Below are 22,832 nucleotides of genomic sequence, written 5' to 3' on the forward strand. Positions count from 1 at the left end.
TAACTTTTAATGAAGCCCCAAAAACCATGTCAGGCTGTAGAATGAGGCATGAGCTTTAAATACTTCATGTATTTAAAGCTCAGGGAGAAGCCAAGGACCTGGAACAGAGGACTCCTCTCTCCATGTGCCTGAGCCAGCCAGACCTCCACAAATCACTGCTGGATGTAAAAGTGCTCATAGTGACGTGCTCTGCTCTGTCTGTTTATGCTGAGGGTAGAAATAAGGAAAAGGAGGGTGTCTTTTAGGTGAAAGTGGGATTATGGGAACTGCAGAGGGAAGTTCTTGGAACCATTCTGCCTGCCATCGTGAAATACCAAATCACCAGTGACAAATGGCAATGGCAAATGGCAATGGCAAACCCACCACAATATTCCAAAGGGGAGACATGATCCTGTCTGGGGCAAGTGAACAGGAAGCAATGATCACTCAATATGAAGAGCAGAAAAAAGAAGATGCTGAAGTGATGATAACACAAATTGCAGGGCTTTGTCAAAAGAGAATGGCAATAGCAAAGTGCTCACAATTGAGCATAAATTTGAGATTAGCTGAAATGGATGACAATTTAATCTTTTAAAAAATGCAGCATCCAACTTTGCCTATTTAGACCTCCAAAGAAGTCAGCAGGTTTTTGAAAGGATATATCTCCTATCAAGACACTTCAATTAAGGGGCTGCTTTGTTTCCAAAAGCATTCTTCAGCTCATAGCACCCCCTGAAAGAGAAGATCCACTAAGCGTATCTCTGAGTAAGATCCAAAATCAACAAGGCAGTCTCTGAAAATCCAAATGACTGACAAGCCTGACTGAGACATAGGACATACTAAGCTCCTTTTTGTTTCTAAATTCAAAGGCTTCTGAATATTGGTATGTATAAACCTGTTCTTGAGGAAAAGGCCAAATGCAGACTTCAGATCTCAATCAGAAATAGTAAAACGAGGAATTTAAAGTAGGTCCATTAAAATTCTATGTGGTGCAGCTGAAAAACATTTGATAGTCTCATACAGAAGACATGAGCCCTAGATTACAAAATTTCTTCACCAACAGGCCAGGAAAGCACTTGTCATAAATTATTTGGGTATATGTAGTGCAGCCCAGGAACAGCACTACAGATTAGATGATAATCCTGAGATCTCTTAACATCTGCCATTCAGAGGCCTTCTGCTCAAGAGAAGGGTTTGTGCTAACAGACATTTGCTCTAAGGAAGGCAGATTTAAGAAAAAACAACCAAACACACAAAGTCCAACAAATACATCCAAAAGAAAAGAAAAATCAAAGGAATAGTTAATAATTAAAAAAATGTTCGATGTTTAATGACTGAAATGTTTTTCTTGTGGTCATTCATGTCATCTACTGTTGGCATCAAAACTCATGCACAGTCCCTGGGCTGGTCCTTGCTTTCCAACCTGCCCCAAATACTGTCACTTTTGCTTCTCTAGTGAGGGTGACAAGTGCCAGTTAGGAACATCAGCTTCCTAGAGATATTTCTACATATTTCATAGACTGTTGTTGAGGCCAAGGGGGTGCTTCTCACAGGGGACTGCCACGCTAAACTGAACTGAGCAAAATAAATGCCATTTCTTACGCAATCACAAAAGGATGAACAAAGATGAAGAAAACTGTCAGAGAATTAAAAAGTTGAAAAAAAACCAGAGAGTGAAAACACAGAAGCTTCTACTTGGAAAAGAGTTGCTGATTGCCTCTGGGTCACCTTGCACATGAAGTGAGCTCTGGGCAGCTCAGCTAAACCTTGTGTCATTCGGCTGTGAGAGACACCTGAACAGCCCTGTCCAGAGAAACCTGTGCAGCTCTGAAAGGAAAAGACCTTTTTGGATGAAAGCGCCACATCTACTGTTCCAACAATGCTGACAACCATCCTAGCACAATGTCACTGTCTGCTGCTCCTTCAGATGTTTTGTCCCTTTTCCCAAGCCACAAAGTGATACTCTCAGTAAGGAATCAGAAGAAAGATGGTAACAGGAAAGTAACACGGTGGCATAATCCAGTAACAAAGTCAAACACTTCTCCGCTCACTCCTTCCCAGGATCTTTCCACATCCCATGTCACCACTCGAACAGCCAAGTAGGGTGCGATTACTCCTGTGTGCAGATTTTTGCCAAACTCTATCCAAAAGTCACTTTCCTCTTGTACCACACAGCATATTTCCATGTATTAAAAAATTTGGACCTAACTCTTTCTGCAGGCAACTGCAGAAATGTTCTGTCAAACATTAACATCAGCTACACACTCTCAGGTTGAGTACGAATGTCTGCTGGGAATTCTGAGCAGGAATACACATGGTTGTAACCCATGTGTGCTGGCACCTTTTGTCTGATTTCCCAGAAAATCACATGAGGTCTGATGCTTTGTCCCATTTCACCAACAGATTTCTATCAGCAACCTTCGTAAAACCCCAGACAGACTTTAAGCAAAGCTTAGGTCAGCTCCCTAGGATTAATTACCTCGGAGTCCAATTTATTTAGCAATTAGGAAAAATTAGACAGTAGCTGGTGAGTTGGCTCTTTTGAAACAAAGGGTCACAGTCCTTAGGTCTGTTCGCAGGCTAAATGCTGGGTTTAGAAATTCATTATTTGAAAGTCTCAAAACAAGTACTTCACATTGTAATTCTTTTTGCATCATTTAGCCTCCAAATAACTTCCCTGTTCAAACTGTGAGCATGCTAATGACAAAAACAAATAAACAGGAATGTAGATTGTTTACATGATAGTTTTCAGTACCAACTTTTCCTTCTAAGCCTGGCTTTGTCACACTCGTTAACACTGATCTCAGGAAACATCTCGTGATACTGCGTTAAATGTTGTGACACCATCGGGGAATTGCCAATAAACTTTATCAAGGAGAAACCTTGTCCTAGGCAGAAATCCTACAACAGAATCATGTGCATACACCTCCTGCATGTACTCCATGGCTTTAGAGCCCTTCTACTACTGCCCCAGCCCTGGATAAGGATACTGGGACATTTATTGAGGCTCTAGATCCACCTCTGCCCATGTGGCTGTAAGGGCAGCTCCCAGCACTGTTGGTTTCATTCCCTGTTTGATTCCCAGTCAACAACTACTGTCTTGCACAGCACATACAAAGCACATTATTTCACAGTCCTACTGGTGTTTCCCGAGAAACAGCTTGACACATACAGCACAATTCCTTGGATCACAGGAGGTGAACTCCTGCTGTGCAGAAGCTCCATACTGAGCTCATCTGGAGAGGCTGTAGTTATCAGGGCTCTGATGCCAACTTGCCCTGAGTCAATGGAGTGAGACAGTTCTGCAGCAGATGAGGTTTTGGCCTAAAGGAATATGAATATTTGGATATCATGTTGCTTGATTAACTCATTAGATAACTTCATGTGAGACAGCTGAACAAAGTCTGTTCAGCATTTGGATGTTCCAAATGTAAAGCTCCCTTTAGAGTATTGGCTTTTCCTCAGGGACATTGAAGGTTTATGTAGCCCATTTTAGGGATCTTTTTGATGTGGTTGTGATGTACACCCTGAGTTCACTTTGTCTTTCCCTATACTTACTCTATTTACATTTCTTGTGACAGAATTTGGAAAGTGGATCTGATTTCCTCACTATACATCTGGTTGCACCCTTTCAGGTTATTAAAAATCCCTTCATGGCTTTTCACCTATTCCACTGACTTCAAAACAAAGTCAAGCAAAGTATTTGCTATGAAATTCTTAATGCTGTCTGCTGGCTCCAGACAGTGGGGACTCTCTGGCCTTGCCTCAAGTTTCTGTAAGAAATGCCACAGCAGCAGCCCTTTCACCCCAGACACATTTTATATTAGCATATTTCTTTCCTCACTTATTTCTTCCAGAGCCCACTAGCTCACAAGAGCCCAGTCTTGCAAGTGCACATTGAGGGTCACATAGTTTAAGTTTTCTGCAAACCTTCTACACTTTTCATGACCCTCTACTGCCTCTGACAGTCTTATCCAGAAGGGACTATGCAATGTGTCCCAACTGTGTATCTTGGAAAATGTCAGCTAATGCGAATAAGTCTGGAGGTGAAGAAGAGGACTGGGCATGTGCTGCGTGTTTCCTTTCCTTCTGGAGAACTGGGAAGCAAAAGAACTGCTCCCTGGGGTGCAAGTGCTTCACAGATGTGAGGAGGCAGCATTAGCAAAGGACAAATCCTTAAGGATTCACTGCCACTTTCCTGCTCTGAGTAATTCCCTGAGAGGGCAAGGAAAGCTGTCAGGGGTCCTCTGATGTACAGCTATTCACTGTTTGACCCTCCGTCTGCAGGAGCTGCCGCAGCTGCAGTCCTAAAGACAATAGCCTAGAGAGAGATCCACAGAGAAAGGTCCCTGGGAAAGAGGATCACCGTCCTTCCTCCCCCGCCTCTCCACTGGGAGGTCTGTGTTTTGCCTCTGTGCCACATCAGGTGCAGGCAGCTGTTGCCCAGCACAGGCAAAAACCCAAAGAGCAAGTGCAGACCGGGGTTTACACCTTCTATGCTCAGGAGGGCTAACAAAGCAATTCCATGGCCAATTTCGTGCATTCGTGGGGTTTAAGGTTGTGCTCTATTGTCTGCGGATTGCGCTGCCTCTTTAAAATCAGAAATGCATGGACAGTTTCAAGGTGCCTCCCACTGAGCAAAGGCTTTGGATGCAAGCACAGAGGCAGAAGAGCCATCCTCCCCTGAGCACAGGGCAAACCAGCCTGGGAGAGAAATGAGCACTCAGCAGTCCTCCAGCTGCTTCCAGCTATCCTTTCTCTGCTCCGGTGACAGCAGCACAGGTGCAGGGAAGAAACCTGGAGGCTCTCCCAGGGTGCCTGAGAACTCCAAGAAGATGAGAGCAACTGCAGGTACACTTTCCTGATAGTGTTATGTCAGTTGTTGTGTTATGACAGATAGTTGTGTTGTCTGTATTTATTTTATAGCTCTCTTGGTATTTTGCAGCAAAACCTGTCTGAAACAGATAATGTTCCCTGCTCTGACAGAGAGATTTTGTGCCCCAGTGTTTGTTTAGTACTTCTCTTAAATGAATGTTCGCATTACCTAAAGCAGTCCCTTGTTGGAACTGTTCTTCAGTTTCAGGCTTTGGTTTTCTGTTATTCTCTTCTTCTGCAACCATCAGTTAGAAGAGCAATATGGAGACCAAAGTTGTACAAGAGAGTTTCTCTCGGAAATTTAAGTGTCAGTACATCAGGGGCTGAGGGTGGTTCCAGGGAAAGGGAGCAAGAGCTCCACTACAGAGACTGTCCTTTGTAGCCACGACCGCTATTGTTCAATAGCATTTAACACCCTGAAGACCTACTGCCTGAGTGCAGAAAAAGCAGCAATTCCCCCCAATCCTCTGCTGGGATGGGGTAGGACTGTCCTGACAGCTGAAAGTCTGGTGTGAGAATTCCTAGATGGGGCATGGGAAGATGCAAGAAGACAGCCCTCTCAGCATTTTGATACAGAGAGGCAAAATGGGGGGGGGCAGGTGAGAGGTTTTTTTCCCCTCTGTGTGGAAAAATAAATAATTTTTTAATATTTGGTACAACCAGCAGTACAAGGAGGGGAGCCTGCTCCTCCCCAGCATCAAAAATTCAAGGCACTCTGTCTCACTTAAGGAAGATTTTCCCTTTCATCTCAAGGGCCAGTTTGTGGGAGCACTCTCCCTGTGAAAGGCAGATTTGCCTTCACAGCAAAGCCCTACAAGCTGATTCACTGAACAAAATCTCGCCTCTGCAAATTGCCAGAGCTTCACCTGTTTGACAGAAGCAATAATGGATGATGCTGGCTGAAAATCTGGTCCTCATACTCAATTAATGGCTGCCAAAAGGAAAGTGCTGGCTTCACTATTTTCCTGCGTCTTTGCAACTCCTTCTTAATTAAGGAATGTATTTAGAAGCCAGGACATCAATTCTTTTTTCATTCTCACCTACCACATCTCTTTGAGACATCTAGAATAACACATAGACTTTGTCCAAAAGGCACATCAGATGCTTTTCAGTACATTGAGATGTCATTTTAGTTTCTTTTACGTTGCGCAGGGATGACAGCACCATAAGCTTGAAGGCTGGTGGAGGTTTAAACTGGATTTTACGCTCCCCCTATGTTGTCATTTCACTTTGTGTTGAAAATTTCATTGTTGGTAAATAAAACTGCCACTGTAACAACCAGTGTATGATGCAACTCAAGGCATTTATTTTATGAGAACAAAAGCATCCCTTCACAGGGTATTTCTTCCCACCATGCACAGGCACCAACAGAGCTGTGGGGCAGTAAGAAGACTATTGCTTTCCTTCAAGCTCAGCATTTTTGGTGTCACTTCATTTCAGGAAACATTTTCCTCTTTTTGTTCCCACAGGAGGAGATGAATGAGGCTGTTGCTCAATAGTCTTCCAGGGACAAAGACAAGGTGACTCACTGCTCAGAAGGAAACCTTGGATGAGGTCTCATGCCCTGCCACAGTGGGTAACTCTAACACAACACCAAGGGCCCTCCAAGACACATGTGTCACAAGAAAACAGACATGGCCACAGAGCGAGCTGAACGTAACCCAAACGCCTCCACCCACCTCAGCTTTGCTGCAATTTACAACCTCCACGACGGAGATTTCAGCTCCTTGCGGAACTTCTCCTTCCCTTTCAATTTCACTTACAGTGACTACGACCTGCCCCTGGACAGCGAAGACGACATGACCAAAACCCGCACCTTCTTTGCAGCCAAGATCGTGATTGGGGTGGCCCTGGTTGGCATTATGTTGGTCTGTGGCATCGGCAACCTCATCTTCATCGCTGCCCTCGTCCGCTACAAGAAGCTGCGGAACCTCACCAACCTGCTGATTGCCAACCTGGCAATCTCGGACTTCATCGTGGCCATCGTGTGCTGCCCCTTCGAGATGGACTATTACGTGGTGCGGCAGCTGTCCTGGGAGCACGGCCACATCCTCTGCGCCTTGGTCAACTACCTACGGACTGTCTCCCTTTATGTTTCCACCAATGCTCTCCTGGCTATAGCTGTCGACAGGTAAGTGGGGTGCTGTGACTGCACAAGGAGGTGGCCAGAGCTTCTGAGCCATGTTCACCACTAAACCACATCCTCGAGTGCCACATCCACATGTTTTTTTAACTATTACCTGGGCAGGTTGTTCCAATGCCTGACAACCCTTTCAGCAAAGAAATTTTTCCCTAACTATGCTGCAGTCCTGAGAGACTGCCTGCCTCTTACTCCAGGAATTTTAACAATATAATATAGTCATAATATAATTATTTCTTATGATTCCTCTTCTCTCAGTCTTGTGCACCATGGACTCCGACAGACCCGGGCTCTGAGGATCAGTCTCATGCTGACATATCTGACACAACTGACTCACAGAAAGATAGTGACCCACTCAGTAAACTCTTCATAGAAAGGTCACCATTAAAAGCCCTCTCTTGTGTACAAATGCAACATACATATATACATTGCATGATTCCCACCCTTCCTTCTCTTTTGCCCCCAGTTTCTCTCATGTGCCATTTCATGCTCTGGTCTAATGCTGCATGATTTTTGGCACCTGATCCAAAAGACAGCTTAGGAGCAGTGAGCTCTGATGATGGCTGCACAGATACAGCTCGTGTGTGGCTGATTCAGTTGTTCCTGATGTCAACAGAACTCTGTGGAAAGATTCTGGGGAAGTTCAGAGAGATTTTGCCTGGTGTGGGTGAGGGGACAATCAGCTCCTATGAAACAAATCCTTAACAAACATCTAACAAAATAGCATCTCAACTGCAGTTGAGGACTCGGAGTAAAGCTTCTAAACACTATCATGTATGTATTACCATTTTCTAACACTTTTTCAACCTCTACAAAATCTTCTTGGAATGCTTTGCTAGTGCATCCCAGGTTGATGAAGTAACATGGGTCATGGAGCTCTTATGTCTGCTAAGAAATCAGTTTTCTAGCATATCTCCCTACACATCTTTAAAAACAACTCTGGAAAAGATTAAACACTGAAGTTTGTTGTAAGAACACACTGTTTTTGGTTTCACTGCCCTTTTTTTTTGTGAGGTTTTGACTTGGTAAACAGAGAGAAACCTCATTTGTTTAACAATCACCTATTCCATGTTGGTTATGTCAAGTGGATTGTTGACTTCGGTCTCTAAAAAAGAATAGGCTCTAATAAAGTCTTCTCATGTTTAGATCACTTAGAAGGAATCACCTGTGTCAACAGGGTGAGTCTGTCCCACAGGATTTTCCTCAGGTAGGGCTCTCTTTCATCTTCACTGATGTCTGTTCACATGAAACGTAGGAATTTCACACATTTAAGGCCACACCTACACTAGAAGATAATACAATGTAAAAGGAGAGGATCTGAAGAGCAAGATCATGTGATAAGAGTCCACTGTAAATATGGGGGGGGGGGCAGGTAGCTTTAGCTGGGTCCCCTGGACTGAACGTCCATGGGCACTTGGTGTGTTTTACTTACACTTTTGGAGAACATCTACCAGGGCAGTTTCATCTGAATTCAGTTCACGTGCTGCAGGACCACTCCACAGTAAAAGACCAAGTGTGGTAAGCAATGACAATCAGGAAATCCACCACAAAAGCTCCGTCCTGACTCTCTTAGACAGACTGACTCCATTGAGTCACCGAGCAGATATGCATATTTATGAATTCATACACATACATCATCCCACGACCTGCTTTCATAGAAATAAAGTTAAAAATGTTCATTTATCAGCTCCACAGTGAGGTTGACTAATTCTGCTGGCCCCTGACACCTATCCTGCACTATTAAGAGCCATGAACAATTCATCTGCTTCCAAGATCTGGCTGGTGAAAAGCACTGCTGACCTTCCATTTTACTTCAGAATTAATTTATCCTGTGGATGCTACCTTTGTATAGAATATATACAGATGGAAAAGACTCCGCAGGAATGAGAAATTCTATTTTTTGAAGCAATCCTTTGGGTTAAATATAGTTGTATTGGGAGCTCTGGTGTGCCTCAAACATCTTCTTCTAGCAGGAATACCCCAAACTTGCAGCTGTACAGTCATAAGGAGTGCAAACATCTAACTCAAGTTTTCTGCTTTGCCACATTACTTAACACAGTACATTTAAGATTAATAAGCACCTCCAAAAAACACACACAAAAAAAGATTTGCATAGGCAGAAAACAGGTACACTGTCCTTTGTTGGTGGCTTGAAATCATGCTCACCTGTAACCACTCATTAACATCACCATCAGCTCTTTGCACTCCATGGAATAACCAAGGAAAGAAGAAAAACACTTTAATGTATATTTGACCTCTTTGTAAAAAAAGCATATTTAAGTAGCTCTGTGCCTAAGGAAAGTATTTTCCTGTTTCTACATGTTTGTAATTTCTTCCCTGCACCTGACTAGGTGTGTATTACTCCACATTTCAAACTCTCACTCCTTTTAAAAAGGAAAAGTGGTGATGCAAAACTGTAGCTCAGCTCCAGGCTGTTACTTCAGACCTCTAAGCTGTTCTTACAAACAAATATGTTCAGGAATGACAGCAATTTCCTCCTGCCAAGTTCTCCCCCTTTGTATTTTGAAGTGTATTTGGACTAACAGTGTTTTCGGGCTTCATTTTGAATGTATTTGTCTATTCCAGGTATCTGGCCATTGTTCACCCACTAAAACCACGCATGAATTACCAAACAGCAACCTTCCTCATCGCCTCGGTCTGGATTGTCTCCATACTTGTAGCTATCCCATCTGCATACTTTGCTACTGAAACGGTGTTATTTATAGTGAAAAACCAGGAGAAAATTTTCTGTGGCCAAATTTGGCCAGTTGACAAGCAAATATACTACAAATCGTACTTCCTCTTCATCTTTGGCATTGAATTCGTGGCACCCGTGATCACAATGACTTTGTGTTATGCCAGGATCTCTCAGGAGCTTTGGTTTAAAGCTGTCCCAGGATTCCAGACAGAACAGATCCGAAAAAGGCTTCGATGCAGAAGGAAAACTGTTATGGTCCTGATGTGCATCCTGACTGCCTATGTTCTCTGCTTGGCACCTTTCTACGGCTTCGCAATTGTCCGGGACTTCTTCCCCACCATCATCGTGAAAGAGAAGCATTATCTCACTGTCTTTTACATAGTTGAGTGCATTGCCATGAGTAATAGCATGATAAACACCATGTGTTTTGTAACTGTGAAAAACAACACCATGAAGTACTTCAAGAAGATCATGTTGCTTAGATGGAGATCAACGTATAATGGAAGCAAATCCAGCACAGATTTGGACCTGAGAACAAGTGCAATGCCAGTCACAGAGGAAGTAGACTGCATAAAACTGAAATAAATTTTCTGCAGTTCAAATCTCATCTGTTTTGGAGAGGGGGTTAAAGAAGAAATAATGTCTCCTCAGAAGCTTCTCCCTTGTCTGTGGGAATACCCACTATTGGTGAGATCCTTCAAAAAGCAGCCTGCATTCCCACCAGAACTCTTCTCAGTGGATTTCTAGATAATACCCCTAACTCTGTGTCTTACAACATCCCTAAGACTGATGCTGTGTTTCAGGTCACTCACCTGTAAATTTGAGATGTAGACACTCATTTTAGAGTTAAGAAGAACAATAAAGTCTATGAATGCATTAGACTGTAATACAACAACGGAAGAGTTGAGTGCTGATCCCAGCAGTGATGCCTCTCTTAAGAGAAACCTCTTAAACCCTTTGATCTTATCACTTGTCCCTTTAAGCTATTTAGTGTCCTTTTCCTTCTGCTCAGGAGAGGAAGGATGGCAAAAAAAGCCCATTTGTCACTCTTTAACCTCTAAATTTACCCCTCATCACAAAGGTCCTTGAAATCTACAGACCACCAGCTTCCTATTGTCTAATGCGCAGCATGCTCTCATGAAAGGCACATGCTCTACAAAGCTGAAACCTGCTTCACAGCCTAGTGAAAAACCTCAAGCCTCTTCCCGTGACACCTTGTTTAAGAATGTTTTATCACCATTCCACTCTGTAGTTTTATGAAGAGTGCTACTCTCTCATGCATTTGGAAATGGCACAGATACATATGGAGGAACCTGTTCCCTCACCTCCAGGCACCCTATGACCAGCTTTTGCTGCATTGAGATGCTGAGGTCATCACAGAATCCATCACAAAATTGTACAGGTGGGGAATAACATCTCCACATCGTCTAGCCCACCCCTCTGCTCAGGCAGGTTCAGCTAGAACAGGTTGCCCAGGATTGTGTCCAGTTGAGCTTTGCCTGATTCCAGGGAACGGGCCTCCACAGCCTCCCTGGACCACCAGTGTCAGTGTTCAACAGCCCCCACAGTGAAGAAGTGCTTTCTTATGTTCAGATGGAATTTCATGTATTTCAGCTTGTCTGTCACTGGGACCTATAAAAAAACATGTTAGGGAGGAAAATCCAGCTTGCTGAACCAGGCCCAGACATCCTACCAAGTCTGTGTGCACCTTCACCATGAAGTACAAGGGGGGCCAAAACACCAAGGAGATCCCAAGATGATCTGTCCTCCTGGGAGCAAGAGAGGCTTCAGCAAGTCAGTCTCTGGTTGAGTTGAATAGCTTATTGTCAGGTCAAATGTGAGGCACCAGCTCCAGATGAATTCTGCATTGCCTCCCCCAGTGCTCCTTTTACTGTTCTGATTTTGTGTGAATCCAGTTTGGGTGTTTTTAACTGATAATCTTGACAAAGCAGGTGACAGCAGCAGTAATACCTACACATTTCAACTGCACATAAGATATTGTGGACTTTTCTGTATTGAAATCAAATCTTTTCTATCGTGACGATAAATACTTCCTGTTTTAAAGTATGTGGCTGCACCTACTTTTGGAGTAAACAGCTTTTGTAAACAACTCTTGTCTATTCGTGGATTTAAGTGAGCAGCAAATCCTGCCAATAAAATAGTAAATATGGCCTCAATATCATCATTCTGAATTATTTTTTTATCTTTTTCCCTTAGCTGTCACTTTCCTATCCAACTGACTAAGTGAACATTCCCATTTCCGTTAAAGAAAAATTGACCAATTATATTTAAGGGCAAAAGGATATTCAAATCAATTAAAGTGCTCAAATCCTCTCATCATTAGCTGCTCTTAAATATACATTGGAGAGGATATCATCATTTGCTGTTAGGCAAAACAATTACTGAAATCATCCTTCAAAATGACAGTTTTAAACGGGGCTAAGTACTAAATCCATTTATTTCCCAGCTAGACAAAGAAACTTAAGGGACCAGAGAGCTGCCATATTTCACCATCAAAAGGCTTTTAACCTCTCCCGAAATGTCATGGTTCCTTCTGAAACTATGCTCCCATAGGTATCTCCTAAACCCTGCACTAGTTGTTGAGGATTAGCCAGGAATACTATTAGAGTGTCCTGATACTCCTTCCACCTGTTTTCCCTACACACTTTTGGTGCAAAACTCAAATAACTGACTATTTTCCACACCTGGAAATCCATCTCAGGCTGAGGTATTAAAAAAAACCTCTACCCCCACCAAGCAGTATAGTACTAAGCAAAAACTGGGGAAAAGAATAGCTTTAAAATTCTGGAAATCACTTTGAGAGCTCCAGGAGAGCTCTTCTGGTCCAGCCTGCCCACTGTTCTTATCCCTGTCCCTGCCAAGGGTAGCAAAGCAGCAGCAGCCACTGCAGGCTTAGGTTTTGGGGTCTGCAACATTGCCATGTTTTTGACATTTTGAGGTCTTCCCAGCAGCAAAGCAGTGTTTCAGCTGGAACCTCTGGATAGGGCAGGAGAATAAGCTTTGCTTTGCCCTCTACTGCATTTGTTGCAAGCAGCAACCCCAGAGAGAGGAGGGGTTCCCAATGAGGAAAGGCGGTGGTCCCCTGTTCCCTCATCAGAGCACTAAGCACTCATGTTGTCCTTAGCCTCTGACTGCACCAATTCCAAACAGCTCAAAACAGGTCCTACTTTCAGAGACATTTGCTCCTAAACTGAGCTCCAACAAGCAGGGGCTCAGAGCCTTGCATGCGGACTGACAGTCACTTAAAAACTCCTGTGAAAATTCCATAAATGTGCAGGCAGCAGGGACAGGCCATGACCTGAGCAGCTCCCTCAGGCAGGGGGGAGCAGGTAGGCCATGGTCCAAGGGAGGGGGCCAGACCCCACACTCCTTGAGCTTAGATGAGCCACGCAGGGAAAAAAAGAACAGAAGGGCTTTTTTTTACCCTTAGAACTCAGGCTAAGGGAAGGTGGATGCCAACACCTCAGCTCCCTGTCAGGTAGGGGACACCCTGCTGCCTCCTGCCTGGCCCCCCTCTGCAGAAACATTTTCTCACCTACACTGAAGGATATTTAGAGAAGGAACTGAATATGGACTGCACCTACACGGAGTTCTGCTTGCAAGAGCCATGCTTAAACAGAGAATGACAAGCACAAGCTGAGAGAAAGGCAGAACTTGTTCCAGAGGAGAAGCAGGCCTGTCCAGCAGAACTCCTGCCTCCTAGAAGGCAGGAAAAACTGCAGTGAGACCTCTGTGGCTGCCAGTTGCCCATTATTATCTCCAGGGACACAGATGCAATAAGGGCTTCATCATGCAGGAAGTGTGGGATGTATCATGGATGAGGTGCAGGTGAGGGTGAGGCATCCTCCTGGGAGCCCTTAATAGGGTTTAGATACCCATGTAGTAAATCAACCAGATACCACCATGTCTTGGTTGTAGCTAGATGCAATTTTTATTGCCAAAAGCAAAACTGTGGTGCTGCCACATCAGATTCCCGCTCAGCTGTCCTCCTGTGGCACAGCTCTAAAACCATAGGCTCACTTCCTACTGCAGCACCTTCCCCAGGGATAACTGAGGGTAAAATCCAGCCTCTGCTCCTTCACAATGAAAAACAAAAACCCATGTGTAACTGCGAGCTAAAATGGGGACCCCAAAAAACTAAGCGAGGATTAAGAGAAGAAAAAGCACTTATTCTCAGAAACGTGCACTAAGAAAACAAAGGCTGTATGACCTCCAGACCTCCAGGGTAGGTCAAAATAGCCAGCACGGTAAATTTTCCTGACAACTGACTGACTCACTCAGAAGCCCAGACTTGGTTGTGCTCCTTCCTGGAGCCTGTCAGCCTTTCCTGTGGCAACAGCACCCTCTGGCTGCTGCCTCTGCAGCACAGCGTCACTGAAAACTGCATCAGCTTACACCAAATGCCTTGGGAACACGGCCATGCAGATATTCCCAGGATTCCAACAAGTGGCAACACATACTTCAGCTTTTGTCATTAGGGCACCCAGGCACCTACCCAGTGCTTGTGGTGTCTGCATTCTCCCTCACCCCCTGTGTCAGCAGGGCTGTGACTCGTGCTTGGGGTGCTCCCCTCCAAACACTTTCAATGCCATATGTGCAGAAAAACAAACACCATTGAGCAGAAAAAAGCAGAATTGAGGCAAGAGAACACTACTCCCTCAGACTTATAGATCTCTCAGCCTCTGTTAGGATTCTGTTCCAGACTGCACCCTTACATACGTTGCCAGGAAAAGCCTCAAATCACAAAATCACAGAATCAATTAGGCTGGAAAAGACCTCTAAGATCACAGAGTCTGACTTTTGACCAAACACCACAATATCAACCAGCCCATAGCACTAAGTGCTACATCCAGTTGTTTCTTAAACACCTCCAGGGACGGTGACTCCACCACATCTATGGGCAGTCCATCCTAATGTTTAATCATCCTTTTTGTGAAGAAATTCTTCCTTATGTCCAACCTAAACCTCCCCTGGCACAGCTTGAGAACTATCTCCCTTTGTCCTGTCACTTGTTGCCTGGGTGGAGAGGATGAACCCCACCCAGCTACAACCTCCTTTCAGGTAGTTGTAGAGAGTGGTAAGATCACCCCTGAGCCTCCTCTTCTCCAGGCTAAACAACCCCAGCTCCCTCAGCTGCACCTCAAAATCACTGACGAGGCGGGGATCCCTGCAGCTTCTAAAGTGACCTTCGTAATACCACGCAGAAAAAAAGAACACAGGACAAACCCCGATGTAAAACCACCAGTAATCATGGATAGTAAGAAACATCACTGAGCACGTGGTTGCTCAAGGCACAAAGTCACCTTCCTCAAAACCAAGACTTGGTAAGCAACAGAAGACACATTAAGATGGCAATATTCCCTGGAAAAAGGCATCCCCAAGCTAAAAAGAATCATCAAAACCCCATTTAAACTTCTCTACCTGCTCATCTGCTGGTTCCAGAAGAAAAAATGTGGAAGTTAGCACATGGAAAGCATCACAGGAAGCAGGAAAGCACAGCAATAAAATCTGGGCATGCAGCACTCCAAAAAAGCCAGGGGTGAAGCACTGCTCCACAACAGCTCTGTAAAGTGCTCCAACATACACCAGTCACTGTAGAAGTCAAGAGAAAAGCCATAGGGTGAAACACCTCAAAAAGAGGTGGGAGCCTCTGAAAAGCCAAAGAAATAAAACAAAAAGGTCTGAAGGACTACTCCAGGACCACACTGGATGCACTCCACTCCACTCCAAAAAATACCAGGTGAGGAAGAAAACAAAAGAATCAGTGGGCAATGTGCTAAAGAAAGACAGTGAAGGACTTCTCTGTGAGGCTGTGATGAACGACTCCAATAAAAGTTGGGCAGTAAGGTGAAGGAAACCAACATAATACAACATGAGATTCCAAAGAGAGCTGGGCCTTGTGGCAAAGGGCTCCTGCAGAGGCAGCACAGCACAGCATAAAACTCTTCAGGGGTGGCACAGTGAAAGACTTTTGTGGGGCAGCTTCTCAGGGTGGACAAGGTGAAGGGCTCCAGAGGGTCCATGAGGTAAGGAGCTGGCTCCCGAGGTGGTCAGGAGCAACAACATGGTGGTCCAGCAGGTCTGGCCCATGGCTTCCAGACTGGCTCACCTGTCTCCTGGCCCTGAGGGCAACAGCCTTCCCACCCAACACAGCCCCAACACGGTGGGAGCAGGAGGGCTCAGGGCTGTAGGGAGGGGCTGAGGCCACACACAACTCGGTGCAGAAATGGCAAGGCCCAGGCACCACTGGATTTGGTTTCCCTTAGCAGTTTTTTCTTTAGGAGGAGCCTCATCACAACAAGAGGGGCGTGTGAGCCTGAGTCAAAAAACCCAGTATGGGTATTGTAGAGCACACTACATCCACAGAGTCCTCCTGAAAAGTCATAAAAACAGCTGGAGTGTATTTGGATGCCTATTTGCAGCCACACAAGAATGATTCCCCTGCTGAACTTTAGGACTGTGTCCAAAAAAGTGCCAAATTCATATGGCTCCAGTCAGCTGCCCCAAAACATACTAAAACTTTTTAATTTACTTTCTAGGAGGTTCAGGGAAGTGGTGAACACACTGAAGGCAAGATATTCCAACAATGTCTTTAGAAGTCACAGACACACAGTTACACATCTTTCCTACTGTATGTTACAAGTTTATTTGTGCAAAAATACAGTCAGTCATCAAGACTTCAGCTTTGCTGAGAACTGAACACAATTCCAGTGATATACGAGCATGGAAAGAAGTACTGTTGTAATCGGAGCAAATACACCATAACTGTTGTTGAGCCAACCAAATGGTTCAATACACTTGAGATACTGTTCTCAAGGGATTTAGACAATTTGTATTTAATTACTGTACCTCAAGACAACCAACAAAATGATACCTAAAAGGAAAACTGCAAGCAGAATAATGAAGTTTACAACTGCACTAACTCAAAGGAACATTAAGAAATGGTTTAGGCTTTCCTAATGCCAGTATTTCTTTCAAGCACAGGGAGATGAAGTTTTAACAACCTTTAAAATTGTATTTCATAATAAGAGACACCAAGGGCATTGTAAAACAAATAGATGAGGAAAAGAAAGAAAAAACAACCAAAATTTTCAGAGCTCTATCCTAGTGGGTCCACCACTTAACAAAAAAAGCACCACACCACCCCCAAAATAATACATATGGACAAAAAGGCATTGCTGAATCCCCCGACCCCAATAAAATCTTCCTGTAACTCCTACATCACTGAGAAAAAGTTTTCAAACAATTACTCTCCTCTGTCCAACAACGTCTTGACAGAACCACATTGGACACTCACAGCATCGCTCCAAGCAGCTATTTTTTGGTCTTAAGAAATCTACCTGCTTCTTGCACAAGTGTTTCAACATCCTCATTGTCCTTTTCTTCTGAACTTGGTTCCCAGTCTGAGTCCTCATCAGTAGGTTCGCACTCCTCTTCCTCATCATCTATAAAGCTGTCATTGAGGTCATACTCATTGGCTTCACCATCATTGGCACTGTCTTTCTCCACAGCCCTTTTTCCTGTAGGGACAAAAATGTCATGCATTCCTGAATCCAAGAGCAGAACCCAAGAGCCCTCCCCGAGCCCACCAAGTTAAGTCTCTCTCCTCGAGAAGAGAAGGAATCACCTAAACAGATCTATCTTCTGATTTACTTCCATGGTTACTTTGATCCTAGATCAAAGACGACTTCTTCATCCATCCATATATACTTAGGGCTATTTTATACTTTCAGTCTTTGGAATCTGACATGGCTTTTAATTCCTACTCACTTCTTTCCTGAGCTTCAGGTGAGAGAAGGGAGTCTTCTACATCACTTGCCTCGTATGTCCTCCATTTGGACCCATGCTGGATAGTCTGTGCTTCCTTTCTGAACATGGGTTAAGGAAATAACAAGTGCTGAACACTTTCCTCAGCTGAGGGCAGTGTACCCGTGTCCCAGTTCAGTCTGTTATATCGCACTGCTTTCCAAGAAATGGATGCCATTCACAGCATGCTCCAAAATTTTCTTACAGTTTGTCTTGCAGCAGTCTTTGCATTGCTTGAACATGTTGGCACATTTAAATTGATTCCCAGAGGCAGGATAATTCTGCTGTTTGAAGAAGCCTTATCTATCTGACTTGGCAGGTATCGATAGGTAGGTATCTATACATAACTGCTGCCATGGCAGCATTGACTTCTTTTATTTATCAGTAGTGAGCACCTTCAACAAAGTAATTTTCACTGCATTTTGGTAGGTATGTGTAACCTTTTCTCTGCAAGCCTATGACATCTCCCTTTTTCTTACATGTCCACAATTCCCATGGCCTGTTAATATTCCAATCATATCTTATTCTGCCATTAAGTCACACTTCTGAGTCTAAGCCTCCAATTTTGGCATTCTTCTCTCTCAATATAGGGACAGATAACTTATCTGTTGAGCAGTTATCATCAGCTTTCAAATGAAACCATAAACATGTATTTTTTTCTCAGCTACAGACCCCAGTCCAAATCCTCACATTTATATTAGCCATAAGCACTTTCCAGCAAACTCTTAAAGCTTTAGGTCAGAGTTCCAGGCACTCAAGCTGTGTGTGGTGAACAACCACCACCACTGTTACCTTGTGTAGTCAGACCACAGACTCTATCAATTACACTTTTTTATTACTGGGAATGGTACTGCTCCAGAATTATCTTCCTTTTTATGCTTGCTAGTTTATTGTTTAACAGATTTCAGTGGAAATTAATCATGGCCACGTCAGCCCATACCAGCAGAATTTCTTGTAAGATTCATCACAGACTATGGTTCTGCAGAGTGAGTTATGGCTTGAAGGGGAGGAACCAAAACAAAGATGTAGAAAGCCATAAGAACAAAATCCTACTCAGCTTATGAGAATAATAAACCCAAGAGCTGCTTAGCAAAGAAAAGCTCTTCTTCACTTTCACACAACTATGGGGACATTTTACAAGAGAAGCAGGAATTCTGGCACAATACTTATGACTTCTGTATTTTTTCTACAAATGCAGGACTAGCATACTATGTTCTCCCTCCCTGTACACCCATGCTTTTAGACTTCAGCAGGGAATGATGCACTTCCTTCCATGTCTTCCCCATCCATCTCTTTCCACTGTAGTTTAATTCAGCACCACAGTCCCCAACACTGCTCATTTCTGCCTCTTCCCCAGTGCTGTATTTATAAAGATGACCTTTAAACTTTCTCTGAAAGTATCTCCTTCATGTGGGGAGAAAAAGCTTGCTGACCACTCCTCCCAAAGAGTTCTACTTGGAAGTGAGCTGATCAGCTTCCTAGAAAACCTACAAAGAAGTGAGTAGGAGAATCCTGCATACTCTATGGTCACAGCAGGTCATTCATCTCAGTAGCAACAATACAATGAGGTCATTCAGTTGTGACAATTTAATGACAGCATAACTCTTGACATTTTTTTTTCTTCCTCCCTCACAACTACTCCCCCAGTAATTTGTCTCAGACTATTTCTTGGAACATTCTCTGCAGGCAATTCGTAAACCCTCTGGTAGCAATTAGACTAAAAATGTTAAAAACCAAACATGTCAAATGTCACGTAGAGCCTCTTCTCTTGGCTGGTGGAGTTTAAATACACATGTAGGCAAACTAATCCTGCTATGCTTAATGGTGCAGTTGTGCCAAAATAAAGGTTAAAGAAGCCCTGACTGTTTGTGTGACCCTGCTTGGTACAACTGTCTCAGGTGTGAACCTGCTGAGCATTACCTTTCAGAAGCTCTGCCCTCGAGAGAGAGCTAAGTAAGCCAGTCAAAAAGATATTTAAAAATTTTTAAAAATCCAGTAAATATGAAGAACACTTCAATGAATTAATTCCCTTCTTTCCCCCGTGCATGGAATATCAATTCTTCCCCAGTTCTTACTTAGCAACGAGAGTTGAATTTGATAGATTTAGACTTTTAGATATGCACACAGCCCAGCCCAGTTTCATTCCAAAATCTTCACCACTCACTGCTCTTACACTGCTGCCAACAGCTCTGACCACTTTGTAACACATTTTTACAAGGGATCTCTGATCAAGACGGGGCTGGTACTTGTATCACAGGATGCACCAAAGCACATAGGTAACAAATATGCCTCGGAGTATTCTGGTGCACAGATACAGTCATAGTAAGCATTTGGTGAGAGTCAAAGTGCACATGTTTGATAAGGAATTGGTATGGGAAAGAAATTTCTCAGCAGGAAGTTTAAAACAATCTCCTGGACCCACCCACAACAGAAATGAAAGCCAAACCACTTTGCCTAGAAAACTAACTACAACTATTTGCACTTTTATTTATTTTCTCTAGAAGGCAGATCTCATTTGAGGAATTCTTTAGGAAATGCCCAGCCACACCTTGGTGATCTCAAAGAAGACAAGCCAGTTCCCACTCCCGCTCAACATGCAGCAGTTCCACACCTTCCTGTCTTGCTCAGGCCAGTGAAAGCAAAGACTACATAGCATCACAATTTCACTGCTCTTTAAAGCTCACTTTTAAATTATTTTAGAAAGAATAAGAAGCTTCACATTTAGAAGCTGAGACACAAAAGAATCCTGGAAGCAGTCTTTAAGCGTATTTAAAACTATGCAACCACAATGTATAAACTTCTTTCACTTTAGTCCTAACAAGCCAGTATTTACCCTGAAATATCAATACCTAACTGCAAGTTTAAGAAAAGTTCATGTTCACGTGCACAGATTATCACTTGAAAGTTATTTCAAGGTCAATGGAATGCACAAGGAATATCTACATGTTTCAGGAGCAATCAATCTTTACAGGGAAAACCTTAACTAGGTTTGTATAAAATATTGGATTCTTTTCATCCTACTATGGCCCCTGTGTAAGGAAGGAAGAATTGATTTAGCCATGTGTGTTTCCCCTTAAAAAGCTTGTTTGTTTGCTTGCCTGCTTCCAGGGAAGTACAGAGATAATTATCCAGAAAGCCTGGCACAAATTCAATTGAAGCAGTATCACTTGTAAAAAAACAAGAAGGGTTTTTACTAAAATAAATAACAACTACTTTCTCCTCAGGTAAGTATTAGCAAGCATCTATAGTACTACTAAATGCCAAAAAACCCACAGCAGACTTGCTGTGCCCCATGCTGATATGCCCATTCATAACTTTAGAACACACTCACCGTTTTTTGAAGTTCGTTGTCGGGTTCTTCTTTCAGTTCCTAAAGAAAGGGAAGTTGTTAGTCAGGACAGAGTGAACCCTGACATAAGGGTTATGCTATTAAACAAATCCTGCAATGGTTGTGCTGCACTTACAAGTATAAAAGCTACTCTGCTGCCCAAACCCACATTTTTTGTCTTGAATCATTCCCAAGAGATTATCCAGACGAACTATTCTCAATGTTATGACCCCTTGCCATCTGTAGACAAATGTCACCAACAAAGGTTGGGGCTTTTTAAGAAGAAAGCTGGAGTATTTAAAAGCAGTTATATATTTTACCCTATTGTTTCCATAACTGCAGTTCCTTCCTTAGTAATGTCACAGTAAAATACATTATCATTACAATTCCATAACTGTTCTGCTCTAAACTACTGTTTATTGCATTGGGATTTCATGTGGAAAAAAGCCCCAGATTCAGTAATCTAGAAAAAGCACAAAAAAAATGTAAAGTATCTCTTTCAATTCTTTAAGAACAGACAAAATGTAAACAGCACATTCCTCTGTGTTTTTCAACAAGTCAAGATGCTGGAATATGAAAAGTCTACAAAGTGTTAGAATAGGAACTCAAATTCAGTTTTAGGCCTCAAGAGAACATATATTCAAAAATTAGTTCTCACAATATGGTCACCTCCCCCCCAAAAATACAGAAAGATGACAGATATGGTTGCAATGTTTGGTTCAGAGCATCAAAAAACTTTAAAATTGTAACTTATCAGAAGAAAAAAAATCCCAGAAAAAAATAATCCAAATATAGAGTAAGATGTAAATTTTATTCTCAAAGTAGATTAAAGCATTTTATTATAACTTTTGGGTATCCATCACTGGGTTTGGGGTTTTTTTCCTCACACTTTGAGCAGTATTGAAGAAGTTGGCTTACCTGGAGGCGCAGTGTGCTTGTATTCCAGCTTGTGCTGTGGGTTCTTCCTGCAAAGAAGAAAATAGTAAAAGCTTGATTCATCACCTTGTTCCACACTTAACAAGTCCAGAATTCCCTGGTATTTTATGGATAATTTTCAAGGCATAGCATTTATATCAGTTGATTATGCTCCCTTCAAGTAGTGGCCAACAAAGGAGGACAACAAAAATAACATGAAAAAACCTTCAAATTATATCTGTTGCTTTATCAAAAGAATTATCACTGTTTCATGGGAGCCTCTTTTCCTCTACACCCAAAGAATGAAGCAAATATTAAGAAATTACCAACTGACACAGCACAGAGGTTGTCTTATCTGGAAGGAGGGACAGTTTGGGGTTTAGATAAAGTATCCATTGTAGTCCTGAAAAGTACGTTGGCAATTTCATTACTGATATAAACCTACATTGCTCAGCCTGAGATGAAAAGTCTCATAGAATTTTATAAGAGAAACACTTTTTTTGCATTAGCTGAATAGAACCATGGCTTTTTCTTAACAGCTGCCCTCGTTTTGTTAAATTTCATGGAGAACATGCTCTTTAGGATCACCACACTTTCCAAGAGAAAAGGTTTCTCTGCAGGAAGAATCTTTATTAACAGCAGCCCTTAGTTTCAACATGGCCCCACAGAAGTCTTATTGCCTCAAAACATATCTTTTTATCCATTGTGGGAATTCCACAGCAGTGAAACTCTCCTAAATAAAAGTGTAAAACCTAGATACTGAAAAACAAATAGAATAAAACAGTATTTTGAGGAAAATCAACACTGCTTAAAAGAAAACAGCAGTCAGCCATAAACTGGTTTTTATTGTTACCTCAACTATGCTTTCTAACAACTCAAATACTGATTAAAATCGGTTTTGTACAAAATCTCAACAAACACTTTATCAAAATTTAAACTAAAAGTTACATATCAGGAACACCAGGTAACAATAAATTATATATTTATATAAAAGAACAGTTTACTGAATGCTGAAAAGAAGAAGTGTTGAACGTCAAGTCACTCAACAGGTTCCAAGAGTCAAGTTTTCA

The 22,832-nt window shown here is 42.8% G+C and overlaps 2 protein-coding genes across 6 annotated transcripts in view; one reads left to right on the forward strand and one right to left on the reverse strand.

The window, feature by feature from the left end:
• The window catches only part of APLF (aprataxin and PNKP like factor), a 39,215-nt gene that overhangs the window by 1,466 nt on the left and 14,917 nt on the right, over positions 1-22,832 (reverse strand). For all 5 annotated transcript variants that reach the window (XM_064647596.1, XM_064647597.1, XM_064647595.1 and 2 more), the window contains exons 7-9: positions 21,766-21,812; positions 20,851-20,889; positions 17,054-17,233 (exon numbers count right to left, since the gene is read on the reverse strand). In XM_064647596.1, the coding sequence (XP_064503666.1) occupies positions 17,054-17,233; positions 20,851-20,889; positions 21,766-21,812 (266 nt within the window). The remainder of the gene's footprint in view (positions 1-17,053; positions 17,234-20,850; positions 20,890-21,765; positions 21,813-22,832) is intronic.
• PROKR1 (prokineticin receptor 1) lies at positions 4,172-10,617 on the forward strand. The gene is made up of 3 exons (XM_064647591.1): positions 4,172-4,830; positions 6,324-6,985; positions 9,581-10,617. Exons 2-3 carry the CDS (start codon positions 6,468-6,470, stop codon positions 10,275-10,277), a joined length of 1,215 nt encoding a protein of 404 aa, XP_064503661.1. The 5' UTR covers positions 4,172-4,830; positions 6,324-6,467; the 3' UTR covers positions 10,278-10,617.

This window comes from Pseudopipra pipra, chromosome 3, assembly GCF_036250125.1.
Source record: "Pseudopipra pipra isolate bDixPip1 chromosome 3, bDixPip1.hap1, whole genome shotgun sequence".
Lineage (NCBI taxonomy): Eukaryota > Metazoa > Chordata > Aves > Passeriformes > Pipridae > Pseudopipra > Pseudopipra pipra.

Excerpts from the sequence above, each read along its gene's own strand:
- PROKR1 (XM_064647591.1), top strand. The coding sequence starts at position 6,468 with ATGTGTCACAAGAAAACAGACATGGCCACAGAGCGAGCTGAACGTAAC. Across the intron at positions 6,986-9,580 it reads CTGGCTATAGCTGTCGACAG|GTATCTGGCCATTGTTCACC; the intron begins GTAAGTGGGGTG and ends TGTCTATTCCAG.